This window comes from Cynocephalus volans, chromosome 2 (genome assembly GCF_027409185.1).
Source record: "Cynocephalus volans isolate mCynVol1 chromosome 2, mCynVol1.pri, whole genome shotgun sequence".
NCBI classification, from domain to species: domain Eukaryota; kingdom Metazoa; phylum Chordata; class Mammalia; order Dermoptera; family Cynocephalidae; genus Cynocephalus; species Cynocephalus volans.
The window spans coordinates 142,251,994-142,267,285 of NC_084461.1; the positions used below are offsets into that span (position 1 = coordinate 142,251,994).

A 15,292-nucleotide genomic window follows, 5' to 3' on the forward strand; every position below is an offset into this window, starting at 1 on the left:
TTGAGGGGTGAGGTGATGGTTTGACAAGCCCCAAAATTTCCATATCCTGAGATACTGCGTGAGTGGATACACTTCTTGGAATCTTGGAAACCTATGGCCCAGTGCACTGGGTTGTAGGTTGTATTTATCTAGAAGGTCAGAAGAATGTCTTTGGGCTAAAAAATTTGAGAACTCAATGCAACAGAAACATAGCCTCCTTATAAAAACCATTGTTTTCAAGATGTGCTGCCTGGCAGCAGGAGAAAACTAGAGGTCGACTGATTTTCCAGTCCTTTTTGTCAACCCCTGTGGGCCAGCACTTCCTTTAAGGAAGTCAAGCCAGGTGGGGAGAAAAGAATAAGACTGGCACATTCTTTCCCCTATGAAGAGGAAGGGTCATAGATTACTGGGGCCAGTGATCAGGTGGCCTCTTCTGAGTTTGTGCGGATTTCTGCAGCACCCTCATACAGTCAGTGAACTCTGGGATCGGCGGTGATTGCCCCTGCTTAAGTGCCGAGACACAATGGTCTGTCCACCTGAGTTGGCTTCAGGAGCCATTGTCCCATGAGGCCCCAGAAGGTGCTCCCCAGATGAGAGTTTGGCTGAGGAGTCCCCCAAGCACGGATCATCTCTCATGTGCTCTCTGCTACATCTCTGTCCGTGGAGCACCCAGTCCTCAATGTGCTTCTGCTTGGGAGGGCCAGAGCTCTTTGGGGTGCTGGCTCTGACGTCCTGTTTTGGGATAGATGGCACTGGTTGGTGGGTAGGTTGAGTCACTCCAGGGATGGGGGCAGGCCTCTGTCTGCTTCTCCAACTCTGGATTTCCAGGTCTCTTTTGTCTGTGGGTAGTTGGTCAATTTTCTGAGCTTTTGAGATCAGAGACTTCCCATAGGTCCCTTGTAGAGACAGGAAAAAGTACCTGGTGGGAAATAATAGAATAAAGATTTTTTTCCCTGATTTTTGTTGACTTCAGCATTGAAAGGGATCTTAGAATCTAACTCTCTACCCAGGGCAAGATCATTTTAATGTACTCCTGACGGTTATCAAATCCATGCCTGGGCACCCCTTGTATTGGGAAGCCTGATAACAATGGCAGCAGCAGCAACAACAACAAAATATAGTAGCTAACGTTTATTATGTACTAGGACAATTCCAAGTGCTCTACATGTTACTAACTCCTTTAATGCTACCAACAATCCCACGTGGTTAGTACTTTTGTACTCTGTGTACAGATGAGGAAACTAGCTAATTAAGAGCTGCACTGGGTTTTAAGGTCAGTATGTTAGTTACTTTTGTTTAATTTGTAAAATAATTTACCTGAATCTGTGTTTCTAGTTTAAGACAATTTGTACTGTCCTTTTATACTGGTGAATTAATTAGACCAAGGTTAGTGAGGACATGGTTAGTGCAGGCTAATTATCACAAGCCTGATGAGTAAAATCAGTCTCTGTTATGATAAATACAGCTTACATTTTCAAGTGAACAGATACAGTTTTCTATAGCAAACATTCCATCACGTGGATTTCTATACACAGTAATTTGTTCCAAGGTTATAGGTCAGCAGTCCTTAGAACTATTAAAATAATCCTTTCACTATCAGAGGAAATCTCTTTACCTTTCTTAGTAAACAGAATTAAACAGAAGTTCAACTTTATTATAATACAGAATAAGCAAAGACTTAACTTATGCCTTATGGTAACTAGCAAGTAAATATTTGCTGACTTTTTCGTAACTTGTCCCTCATCGGTTTTACAAGTAGTAAGGCAGAGTGCTTGTCTTTTTGGAACACATGTGACAATAGTCTTTGCATGCTTTTCCAGGATTCATGTCAAACTGCTGCTTCAGCCTTGTAGACTCTGGTTCCAAGTATATTTTCTAGTCAAGACACAGATAAAGAACAAGGGGATCGTAAATTTCTCTTTCCATAACCCAAATAAAATACAGAATAGATGAGCTCGGTGGTGATCACAGCCATGTTTGACCTCAAAAGTTGGGACAAAAAGATTTAACCCACAGATTTGATGCCCCTTTCCAATGAGGTCATGATCCTCATGGTCCCTCCCCAGAAGCTGGGCTGAAGAAGGGGCAGTGGTGGGAAATATGTCCCCTGAGGCTTGTGCTTGTTCTTAATTGCTTCCCACTCTGTACTCTCAGGGCCCTTTATTGATGCTAGTCACTTTTGCCCATGTTATGGTCAGACTTATGTCCAGATCTCCCACTGGGTGGCAGATCTCTTAAAAGCCAGGTCCTCTTTTACTCATCTTTCTGTTCCTCCAGTGTCCATCGCTTATTCATCTCTGAGAGCAGCCTACGTGACAGGAACTGTGCTAGTTGATGGTTAAATAAAGATAAGGAGGACACCTTCTCTCTAGGAGCTGATGATCAGACAGAGACAGACAGATAATTTATAATTAATGAGAAAAAGATAGTGACAGAGATACACCCAGCTGATGGGGACATATTACAGAGAAAACTTTTTCAGCCTGAAGAAGGCAGGTGAAGTCACAGAACTTCTAGAATTGGTCACACCTGCCATGATGTCAAAGATGAGGAGGTTTGGCTATGAGAAGGGCATTCCAAATAGAAGGGACAACATGAGCAAAGGCAAAGAGGTGAGAGGGCCTGGGGCCTGTAGGGAGGTACAAGCAGCATGGGGGTGTGGAGCCCAAAGTTTGAAGCAGGGAGTGGGGGGAGAGGCTATAGGGACCAGAAGGGGCTGAGCAGGGAAGTCTGAACACAGCAAATACTCAGAACTAAACCAATCTTGATGAAGTTCACCAACTGCAATGGTATTCTTCATCTTGGTATTTTCATCCTCCAACCCTGCAGCAAGGTCAAGGTTTTGAGGTGGCTTTGAAAGAGAAAATGGAGACCAAAGTAGATTAAGCAAGAAGCAAGGCCTGTTAATGGCTCTCTGCCTAATCTCGGGAGCAAAAAATTCTATACAATGTTACAGTTGCCTGTTGACTACAGCTTAGAATGACAAAGTGGCTGAATTTTGATGTTCAGAGCAACGGGACCCTGAGGATGGAGACAGGCTAAGTCTCCCTTATTAGTACATTGTTGTCAAGGTCATCAATTGCTCTGACTAGAGAGAGTGGGCTGGAGAATAGAACACTGGCCTCTGAGTTGGGAGAATCCAACACCCACAATGATTTGTGGTGGGACTGTGGATATGTACTGGTTTCTCTTGGGACTTGAACTGTCCCATGAGCAGGTAGAACTAGAACCCTAGTGCCGTCTAATCCTTAGCTGATAGGGAAAGCAAAATGAGAGGCTAGATAGGAGAGCGTGTATCAAGGAAAGGCAAGGCACTGTTGTCGCTGTTGCTGTTTCTAGAAAAGGTGAATGCAGAAGGTTTAGGTGGCAAATGTCAGAAATAGTCCCTGGCCATGGATGATTTATTTGGCTAATATGGGTTTTGTATGTTATGTGTGTATCTGTGCCCTTTAAACAAATTTAACAATTGTTAAAAAGTTGGCTATGTCATGCAAAATTTAAATTTCTGGGAGAAAACTGAAGCTCTAGGACGCTTCACTTGATCTTTCCTTGTGGCGATAGTAGGAAGAAGCTGAGAAGTTCTTTCTTCCAATGTCTGCACTTTGCCTGGCTTGCTGCAGCCACTTGCCTGTCCCTGCAGGCATTGGAGTGTGAGGCTCCTGGGCTAATAATAAAGATCACAGAGCTTTCAAAATGATTCCTTATCACACAACAGAAGTTGTAAAGCAGCAGAGTAGGAATTATTACTCCTATTTTACAGATGTCACAATAGAGGCCACACCAGATTTCGTAACTTTCTACTCTGTCGCTGACCTGGGACCCGAGTCCACGCCTTCTGGTTCATTGTTCTTTCTGTTCTAGTGCCCTGTTTCTGGAACAATAGCTGCAAGGATCCCATCAGGAGCCAAATCCTGACTGTTGGCTTAGGAAAATGGCTTAGAAGGGGGAGATTAGTAGTTATAGGAAGAAAACAGCCCCAGTGCTCAAACCTTGGGAGAAGAGCCATGACTGGTGTGAGGAAGCAGACGAGGTAGACAGTGGGATCTGAGAGCTGCCTTTCCATCACCCAGTAGGGATTGTAGGGACTGTTGCAGGTGATGCAGGTGGCGTTGTACAGGAGGGATACTGCAAAGTACAGTAGGAAGCTGCCTAGGAGGACCAGCCCGTGGATGACAGTCTGTGGAGGGAAAGAAGTAAAAGCTGTTGATGGTTTAGCTTAGATTCGGGGACAGTGCAGTCACACTACCTGGCTAACTTTGTTTTAAACTTTTCTTTTTTTTTCTGAAATGCAACACATGTCTAAAACAATTCAAAAAAGTGAGCAGTTTAACGGGCCATTTATAAAACAAACGCCCATGTTGCTGCCACCTAGAATTTGAACATACATACCCCAGAAACTCCTGAATCTTCTGTCTCACCCTTGACTTTGGTGATAATTTCCATACTATCCTTTGTAGCTTTACCATGTATCTAGGTTTCCCTACATTCTCAACACTTTTAAATGTTGGATAAACAAGGCTGGCCTGTGGCTCACTTGGGAGAATGTGGTACTGATAACACCAAGGCCACAGGTTTGGATGCCTATATAGGGATGGCCAGTTAGCTCACTTGGGAGAGCGTGGTGCTGACAACACCAAGTCAAGGGTTGAGATCCCCTTACCGGTCATCTTTAAAAATAAATAAATAAATAAATGTTGGATAAAAAGAATTATATTTTGTGTAATTTTTTGTCTTTTTTCCTTCAATATTATGTTTGTGTGATGAGTCCATTTATGACTTCTGTGGCAGTAGTTCATTTACTTTCAAAGCAGTGCAGCGTCCTGCTGTCTGATCTTTTGTCCTGCCTGTTTTGTGTCTCTTGTCTTCTTTTAAACATATTGACTATTTTGTATAATTTCATTTTCCCTCTTTACCAGTTTGGAAGTTATATTCTTCATTTCTATTCTTTTAGTGATTACTCAGTAAATGATAACAAGCAATCTTACCTTACTACAGTCTATAGTTTATAACTACTTTCCCCTCCTCCTGAGTTACACCAGAGCTTTAGAGCACTTTAGCTCTGTTTACCTCCCTCCTGACTTATATTATTGCTGCTGTCTGCCTAATTTCATTATCTTTGAACACCACACAGTCATTATTATTATTGTTTAATACAGTCAATGCTCATTAAGATTTACTTTCCGATTTACCACTTTCCATGCCTTTGTTTTTTCTTGTATCTTGGACCCTCCATCTGTGATATCTTTCCTTTTGCTTTAAGTACGTCTTTTAGGATTTCCTTTGATAAAAATCTGTTGGTGATATACTCTGTGTTACTTTATTTCATTCTCATTCTTGAAAGATATTTTTGATGGATATGAAATTCTTGTTTGGCAGGTATTTTCTTCCAGTGTATTTACAATAGCATTCTATAGTCTTTTAGCTTCCATTGTTGCCGTTGAGAAGTTAGCAGTCTCTTTATCTGTTGTTCCTTAGAAGGAACTCTTTACCTCTTAAAATCTGCCTGCTTTTGTGATTTGTATTTTGCCTTTTTTTGTTTTATAGTTTCCTTATGAAAGAATAAGTGTGGATTTCTTTTCACTTATTTTGCTTGGGTTTTGCTGACCTTGACTTTGTGGGTTGATATCTTTTATCACTTCTGCAAAATTCCTGTCACAGTCTTTTCAAATACTGTCTCTATTTCATTTTCTTTCTCTTTTCTTTCTGAGATTCTGATCAATGAATATATGGTAGAGCTTTCAGTCATTACTCTGTCTTCTATATTTCTTAATACCTCTCCCATAATTTCAATTATTTTATATTCCAAATGATTTATTTTGACCAATTCACTACTTCTCCCCTTAGCTGTGTCTAATTTGCTATTAAACCAACCATTGAAGCTTAAATTATAGTTATTATAGTTTTTATTTCTAAATGTTCTATTTGGACTCTTTTAAAATCTTCTAGGTATCTTTGTAAAGTTTACCAATCTCTGCAGATATTTTCAATTTTGTTCTTAATTCTTTAGACACAATAAACATTGCTTTTCTGTAATTGGTATCTGATAATTCCAATATCTGAAATATTTGTTTCTGGTGTTTGTTTTATTGGTTCTCACCCATGGGTTCTTGTTTCCTTGTTAGCTTCATTATTTTTGAATGTGTGATGCTTATTGTTCTTGAAAAGTTAGTAGGAAAAATTTGAACATTAGGATAATGGTACCTTTCTCCAGAAAAGATCTGTGTGCGTGTATGTGTGTGTTTTGCAATGCCTTTGGGTACTGCCAGTCTTGAGTCATTTTGAACTGAATTTATAGATCAAAGTGTGGCTCACCAAGGTGATATGAACCTGGACTGCAAATGTATGTGAAGCCAGCCCATGGTCACAATCTCGAAGGGCAGGTCTTTTATGCTGATTTTCTCTGCTCTGTTCAGCAGAGAAATCCCTGCAGTCCCTACTGGGGAGAGGGGTACAGATAGATGCACTTCTGGGTATAGCCTTTGGGATCCTAATTAATTTGGTCTCTTATTAGATTTCCACCTTGGGAGCTTGGGCTTTGATTTCTGAACCTTTTGCTCAACCAAGTCTGCCAAAAACGAAGTTCATTTTGGGCAAAGTTGCAAACACCCTGAAGGAAAAAGAGGTGTTGGCTCAGCTTGCTTCTCTTGAATTCCCCTTTCCCTGAGGTTTTGTTTTTTTACTATCTTGTCAATTCTTTCATGGTTTTAAGCAATGAAAAAAGTTTTAAAAAACTTTTTTTTAATCCAAAATTTTTAGTTGTTTTCAGCGGGAGAAGCAATTCTGAGTAACCCAGCTCCTGTTCCTGAAGAAGAAAGCAGGTAGCTCACTTTTTCAATGCTTTGGTGCGGACGGTGAAAACCGACATAGCTATTAAAATTGTTATTATATTTCTCTCCAGGGAAGATACAGACTCTCCCCCTGTTTTAAGTACTTTCAGAGAGGAAATGTATTTTTCATGATGATTTTAGTAGCTGACTCCTTTCCCAAGGGCATCAGAAATCACCAGTAACTACTGGGGTACCAGGTCTAGAGATGTATGAGGTAGATTAATAATGCTAAGAGAGTATTTCCCTCTTTTTAAAATTTAATTTAATTTTTTATATTTTTAAGAAATTTATTTTTTAATTGAAACTTATTGATTGTACATATTTATGGAGTACAGAGTTATATTTCAATACATGTATACAATGTGTAGTGATCAAATCAGGATAGTTAGCAAATTCATCATTGCCAAACTTTATTGTTTCTTTGTGATGAGAACATTTGAGCTCCTCTCTTCTAGCCTTTTGAGAACACACAATAAATTATTGTTAATTATAGATGTCTATCACTACTGTAGACCCCCAGAGCTTACTTTTCTTATCCAGCTGTAATTTTGTGGCCATTAACCAACCTCTCCCTATCTCCCTTCCCTCTCCTCTTCCCAGTTCCAAAAACCACAGCTTTACTCTCTCTTTTGAAGCAGATGGATGCAGTGCTTTGAGAAAGAGGGCTGAGTGGATACAGAGAGGATACAGAATTTTTAGTGTTACCACCCTTTTAATATACAATTGAGGCCTGATTAAACTTTGCAGGGCATTTTGAAAGGTTAAAAAATATCTAATGGTTAAGAGGGTCATAGAGAGCAGAGTTCCTTTTGGGAAATATCTTGGGTTAATTTTTTAAAAATGTAATTAAATCACTATGAGATATATCAAGCATACAGACAATAAACCTCATACACCCAATATCTGGCTTCATCAATTTTAACCATATGCAGTATTTGCTTCAGGTTTTATGCAAATATTAAATCTTATGAATACAATTAAAACACCTATATATCTCTTGCAAATCACTTCTCTTTAATCTTGAACATAAATTCAGTGTTTATCCTTATTATGTATGTTTTATACATGTATGTTTATGTATCCATGTTTATAGATTTTTTTTTTACTTTATCATGTATATGTACCCTTTTGGATATAGACTAAATGTTCATGTCCCCCTCAAATCCATATTTTGGAGTCCTAATCCCCAATATGATAGTATTTGGAGGTGGGACATCAAGGAGGTAATTAGGTCATGGGGATAGAAATGGGATTAGTGTCCTTACAAGAAGAGACATCTCTCTCTCTCTCAGCCATGTGAGAATATAGCCAGAAGGCAGGTGTCTACAAGCCAGAAAGAGGGCCCTAACCAGACACTGAATGGGCCAGCACACCGATCATTGACTTCCAGCCTCCAGAACTGTGAGAAATAAATTCCTGTTGTTTAAACCACCCAAGCCTATGGTATTTGTTATGACAGCCAGGGCAGACTAAGACACTTCTGCTGCTCTTTTCACTTCACATATACTTGGGAGTTTTATCTATGTTGATAGATATAGCTCTAGTTTATTCATTTTAACTCTTCTATTGTATGAATGTGCTGCAATTTATTTATTTTCCTGTGGATGAACATTTAAGCTCCTTCCAGCTCTTCTTTGGCTATTAAGAACAAAGCTGTAACACACATTCTTGTACCTGTCTCCTTACATACATATGCAAGACTATTTCCAGGGTACGTACTCAGAAGTGGAATTGTATCATGGTGTAAGACTACTTTAAACTCCTCTAAGCTATTTTCAGATCGCTCTCTAGAGGGCTGGTATCAGCGTATAGTTTGCTAACAGGACATGAAAGTTCTTTCGCTGTGCTTTATTGTCTTTAACACACTGCTGAATTGATTTGCCAATATTTTATTTAGAATTTTTTATGTCTATGTTAATTAGTGAGATTAATGTATAATTTTCTTTCCTTGAATTGCTCATGCCCATTTTGGTATCAGAGTTAGTCTAGCCCTGAAAAATGAAGTACTTATTGCTATGGGTTTGAATGCATGTGTCCCTGCAAAATTCATATGTTGGAATCTAATACCTAATGTGACAGTATTAAGAGGTGGGCCTTTTGGGAAGTGATTAAGTCATGAGGGGAGAGCCTCATGAAAGCATTCATGCTCTTATAAAAGAAGCTGAAGGAAACACCCTGGTGCCTGTTTGCCCTCTCACCACGTGGGCACACAGGGTTGGTCCCTTCCATCTCTTCTGCCACGTGAGGATACAACATTCATCCCTCATTGCTCCCTTCCTCTCCAGAGGACACAGCAAGAAGGTGCCATCATGGAAGCAGAGAGTAGCCCTCACCAGACACTGAACCAGTGACTTGATTTTGGACTTCTCAGCCTTCAGAACTGTGAGAAACAAATTTCTATTCTTTATAAATTACCCAGTCACAGGTATTTTGTTATAGCAGTATAAATGGACTAAAACACCTATCTTTTTCTATTTTTTTAATTCCACGAAAAAACTGGTATAAAGTAGAGATTATCTGTCACTTTTAAAATTGGTCAAACTCCCCTCAATGATCCTTTGGGTCTGTTGTTTTTTGGGACAGGATTTGGCTTATTCAAGTTTGCCAAGTGATCTTGACTGTGTTTTTGTAAATTTTACGTTTAAAGAATGATAAACTTGGTTTAAATTTTCAAAAAAATATTTTAATCAATAAAAATTGATGATATTTACAATTTTAGTCATTTCCATTTCTAGTATTATTTTTGTCTTCTCTTTTTGTGTTTTCCCCCGGACCAGTTTTGCCAAGAGATTAGTTTTCATTAGCTTTTCGAGGAGCTCACTTTTGTTTTTACTGATCTTTTTTATTGTTCTTGATTTTTTTCTCGTATTTTTATTTTTTCCTTCTATTTTCTTTAGATTTACATGGTAATGTTTAAAGTTCCTTGAGTTGAGTTCTCAGCTTGTTTATTTTTTATCTTTTTGTTCTTAATAATAAAAGCTTTAGCTGTACCCCACAAGTTTGCACATATAGTATTTTTATAGTCATTCAGCAAGAAATATGTTATAATTTTCATCATGATTACTTTTTACCTCATGAGCTATTTAAAAGTGCATTTTGAGGGCTGGCCCGTGGCTCACTCGGGAGAGTGCACTGCTGATAACACCAAGGCCACATGTTTGGATCCTATATAGGGATGGCCATTTAGCTCACTGGCTAGGCGTGGTGCTGACAACACCAAGTCAAGGGTTAAGACCCCCTTACCGGTTATTAAAAAAAAAAGTGCATTTTGAAATTTTCAAGTACATTGGGTTTTGTTTGGCTACCTTTTTATTGCTTCTTTCTAATTTAAATGTCTTGTTGTTACAGAACATGGTCTTTAAGATTCTCATTCTTTCAAATTTCTTTGTGATTCAGAATTTCATCTTTTTCTTTTTGGTAAATGGTCTGTGTGTGCTTGAAAAAAATGTATTTTTGCTATTTAGAGTAGGTTTTTTATATTAGATCAAATGTGATAATTTATTCAAAGCTTTTTTATCCTTTCCATTTCTTTCGGTCTATTTGATGTGTGTCAGTTTCTGAAACAGTTGTATTGAAATCTCACAGTATGATTATGAATTTGTCCATTTCTCCTTATATTTGGTCGACAAAAAAATCCAATCTGATAATTTTTGCTTCTAAAAGGTGAATTTAATCTATTTACATTTATTATGAGTACTGGTATGTTAGGATTTATTTTGAACATATTATTTTGTATTTTTTGTTTGCCATCATTTTCTTTGTTCTTATCGTTTCATCTTTCCTATATCCTGCAGAATGGATAGTTTTCTATGTTCCTCTTTTTTCTTTTCATTCCTTCAGTGGTTAACCTTAAGTTTTTAAAATACTAAATAAATTTGAACTTTTATGGAAAAATGTATAGTTAAACGTCTATTTCTGTTCTCCTCCTAGTCATGGTGAAGGCTTTAAAATAAAATAAAATTTTATTTTATTGAAAAATATTGATTATACATATTTGTAGGGTACAGTACATGTGTACAATGTGTGATGATCAAATCCGGGTAATTAGCATATTCATCATTCTAAAATGTCATCATTTCTTTGTGATGAGGACATCTGATCTCCTCTCTTCTAGCCATTTGATAACATGCAGTAAATTATTGTTAATTATAGATGTCTGGCTTGACTGTATACCAAAGAATGTATTTTTCCTATCTAGCTGCTGTGTGTTCATTAACCAACCTCCCACTATCCCCCCTCCTGCACCCCCTTTCCTAAACAACAGTACTGGTCTCTCCTTCTGAAAGTTCAACTTATTCTTTTTCGTCTCTTTCTTAGCATAAATTTATGACCTACTGAGCAGCCCTTCCTCATTATCATGTTGTTTCTTATCACTTTAGCTTTTTTGTTCTTTCATGCTCTTGCAGAAGTACATTCCTTCTTTTAGTGAGGGCCTATGAGTGGTAAACCTTACAGAGTTGTTTCATTTTTTTAATCTGAAAATGTCATTTATTTTGCCCTACTCTTAAATGATAGCATAGGTGTTCCAGTTTTTTCCTTTTGGGTCTTTGAAGATAATCATTCCATTGTTTTCTGGCTTCTGCTGTTTTTCGTCACAGTAAATGATATTCCTTTTCCATAGTTTTTCATAATTTGTCCACAGTCGCCAGTAGACTTAAAGGTTGTCTCTGTGTCTTTTACACTGTACAGTTCATTATGATATCTCCAGGTGATATATCCAGATTTATTTTGGTTAATTTTCATTCTTACTGACTGTTTCTTCAAATATTGCTTCTCTACCTTTCTTTCCTGTCTTCTTCTCCTGTGACTCTTATTATGTGGATGCTGAAGCCATTTGTTCCAGCCACCACTCATCTTAATTACTTTTTCATATTTGTGTGCCATTCTGGATGAAGTTCTCAGTACTTCCAATTTGGTAGTTTATTTTCTGCCAGTGTCTGATGTAGAGTGGATCCCACAAATTGCATTTTAAAAAAATTTTTCATTTATCAATATGCAATGTAGTTGATTTTCATGTCCCTTTACCAATTCTTTTTTCCCCCATTCCCCTTCCCCCTCCTCCAGTTTGTTTGTATATTTATTTATTTATTTATTTTTAGCTCCCACAAATAAGTGAGAATATGTGGTATTTCTCTTTCTGTGTCTGACCTGTTTCACTTAATATAATTTTCTCTAAGTCCATCCATGTTGTTACAAATGGTAGTGTTTCATTTTTTTTTTTGTAGCACAGTAGTATTCCATTGTGTAGATATACCACATTTTCCTTATCTATTCATCTGATGATGGACATTTGGGCTGTTTCCAACTCTTGGGTATTGTAAATAGTGCTGTAATAAACATGGGAGTACAGGTATCCCTTCGACATGATGGTTTCCATTCCTCTAGGTATATACCCAGCAGTGGAATAACTGGTTCATATGGTAGATCTATCTGTAATTGTTTGAGGAACCTCCATACCATTTTCCATAAAGGCTGCATTTTTAATTCCAATGACAATTTTTCATTTTCTAGAGATCTAAATGTGTTCTTAGCTCGGCTCAGTTCCTAGTACCAAAGTGGGACCGTGAATTAGTGTAGCCTTTATGGAAAACAGTACGAAGGTTCCTCAAACAACTACAGATAGAACTGCCATATGCATTGCTGGGTATATACCCAAAAGAATTGATAGTGAGAAATTGATAGAGGGCCACAAAACATTGTTACAGTGTGTAATGTTGAATACACTACTTATCCTAATTTGAGCATCACATATTGAACACAAGTATTGATATTCAGCAAGATATATACAATCAATTATGTTTCAATAAACAGAAACAAAAACATTGTTATGTCTCTGAATCTTGCCTCTCTTGCTCACAGAGCTTTTGCTAAAACTGTAACTCCAAACATCTTGTCATTGTCATCTTTTCTTCAGCATTCTTTCTTGAGTGGAGAACTTGGACCCAGCAGTAAATGGGGTTCCAGTGTGCCCTACCTCACAGGAGCCAGACTCCCCACCGCCATGGTCTGTGTCCCATCCTGGCTCCAAGAAAGCCTGCGGTTTGAGAGTCTGCTCCATATCCTCTCCCCCTCCCTCTGCCCCATCACACTGCAGCCTATTCTGGTGCTGGTGGCCCAAGGAGAAATTCATTCTATACTTCAACCTGGCTATGCCTTTTTGGTTTCATCACTTTGTTCTATCTGTCACTGTCATCACTTTGTTCTATCTGTCACTCGCATGCATTGGAGCAAAGGGCATTTTCAAAATGGGAACTCTGTGATCCAGAAGTTCCCTTGGGCAGCTCTTATCAGCCAGTGGCCAGCTGGTCAGGGTCTGGTTTAGCTTATGATGGGGGTGGTGGGAGGTGAGGGAGAAGTTCTATTGCAGAATGTAGGAACATGTTGAGCCTACCTGGGGCAGTTTTCTGAATTTTTAATACATGTGCTTTCAGGAAGAGCCATAATCTTTCTATAAAGTGGTCTCTTTGTACCATTCAATCTTATCTCCTCACATTATTAGCATAGTGGTTAAAAGCTTGCATCAGACTGCCAAGATTCAAAACTTGCTTCTGTCCTGAACTGCTTAGGACAAGTTTCTCACCCTTACTGCACCTGTTTTCAAAATCTGTAAAATGGGAATATAAAAACATCTAACATAAAGGGCTCTGGGAGGTTAAATTAGATAATGTGTATAAATATGTAGAAAGGTATGAGGCACATAATTTTGAGCTCTGTGTTTTTATAGTTATCATTGACTAGAAAAATTCAACGAGAAAGTTGGCATTGACTTTTTAGGTATCAGAATGTGATATTTGAACACCCTTGAGATGTATTTACCTGAAGGCAGTTTTCTAATCTTTCACCTCTAAATTAAATGGGAAACATTTCTCCCTAACAAAGCCTCAGGTACGGTCAATGTAATGTTTTTCTTATCTCTGAAACACCCCTAAACTTTTTATTAATATTACCTAACTTTGCAACTAATGGTTTCATTGTTTTCTATGTGTTGATTTTACCATCCTGGCTAGATGATAAGCAAGGTGAGGCCAGGAATTTTATCTTCCTCACCTCTTTTCATCCCTATACAGGTGGGACACAGGTAGGGGCTCAGGGTGTATGTACTGAATGCATCAGTAATATGGAGTGAAACAAATGTAATCCAAATGTAGTCAGTGGACAGGAACACAATTTTTAAGCCAAAAAGGTTTTGGGTCCCTTACCCACGTCTTCATTTCCATCGCCTGGTGCAAGAGGAGGGTGACAATCAAGATGGTGTTGATCAGTATCCCAAAGGTAAAGACATCGATATCAGAGCCCTTGTAGGTCTGCAGAGGAGGAGCAAACAGGCATTTGTCAGAGGCGCCTGTGGACTTCAGGCTTTGGCTTTGACACAATGATCTTAAAGTGTCAGCGAAGGCAGGCGTCAAGGGAGGAAGAGGAACAGGTAGAGAAAAAGGTTTCCAGCTGCCACCCTGGTGGAACTGACCCGAGGAACAGACCAAGATGAGAAGTGAGTTGACAGGACAAAATGATTTAGAAACATGTTTGCCAGAGGAAGCCACGATTGTGAAATGAATAAAGAATTTATTGGGTGCCCACCAGGTACTGTGCTAATTGCTAAGAATACTTCTGTGTGCGCCTTCAAAGAGTTTACATTCTGTTAGGCAGGGAGGATGTGGTACAATTTAAGGGGTAAGTACTAGAATAGAGGCAAACGTGAGGCACCTAGGAACACAGAAGAGAGAATACATCAGCTGAGACCAGAATAAAAGGAGCAAATCACTCGAAAGGAGAGGGGAAATGCAGTCCAGGCAAAGGTCAGAACTGAGGATGAACACGTGGGTTTGTAGAACTCCAAAGAGTCCTCTAGGGTAGGTCTGTCAAGCACCTGGAAGGACAAAAAATAAAACAGGAAAGGCAAACAGAGACTTGGCCAGGGAGGGTACGGTAAGCCAAAAATTCAAAGTGCAGGTTGCCTGCCTCCCCTACCCCCATCAAGTTGCTAATTACAAAAGAATATGAGCCCAGAGGCTGGGGAAGCACTGCTGTTTACCTGCTGGCAATGACCTCACATCCTGGCTCCCAATCCAGAAGAAATACAGGTATCCTTTGCTATCTCAATTCTTACTGTTTAAACTGGGGAGGCAAATTGAGATGGGGCTGGTATCCCTTGCTGTCTGTATTTTTGCTATTTTTTTCAGATAAAGTAGTATTCTTATTATCAGAACTTGCTGCCTGAACACTTACTGCTTGGATGATGGAAGCACAAATCAATAAATAAATCGAGGACTGTAAATTCAAATACCTTCAGTGGTGAAGTAGCAAACAGTGAGTGAGTGAACAAGGCCAGTTGTAAGACAAAGGGGAGTGGTGGGACCTCTGGCAAACTGAGGAACATGCTCCCATGTAGTCAGGGCTCTAAGTCAATTCTGGATTTTTGCCATAAGGGAAAAATGATCCAGTGTAATGACAGCTTTCTGTCTTTCAAGAGACACTGGATATCAAGA

The 15,292-nt window shown here is 38.9% G+C and overlaps 1 protein-coding gene across 1 annotated transcript in view; it reads right to left on the reverse strand.

The window, feature by feature from the left end:
- Positions 1-441: 441 nt before the first annotated feature.
- The window catches only part of ATP10B (ATPase phospholipid transporting 10B (putative)), a 108,726-nt gene continuing 93,875 nt past the window's right edge, over positions 442-15,292 (reverse strand). The window contains exons 20-22 of the mRNA XM_063088043.1: positions 14,006-14,110; positions 3,969-4,156; positions 442-898 (exon numbers count right to left, since the gene is read on the reverse strand). Coding sequence (XP_062944113.1) covers positions 442-898; positions 3,969-4,156; positions 14,006-14,110 — 750 coding nt within the window. The remainder of the gene's footprint in view (positions 899-3,968; positions 4,157-14,005; positions 14,111-15,292) is intronic.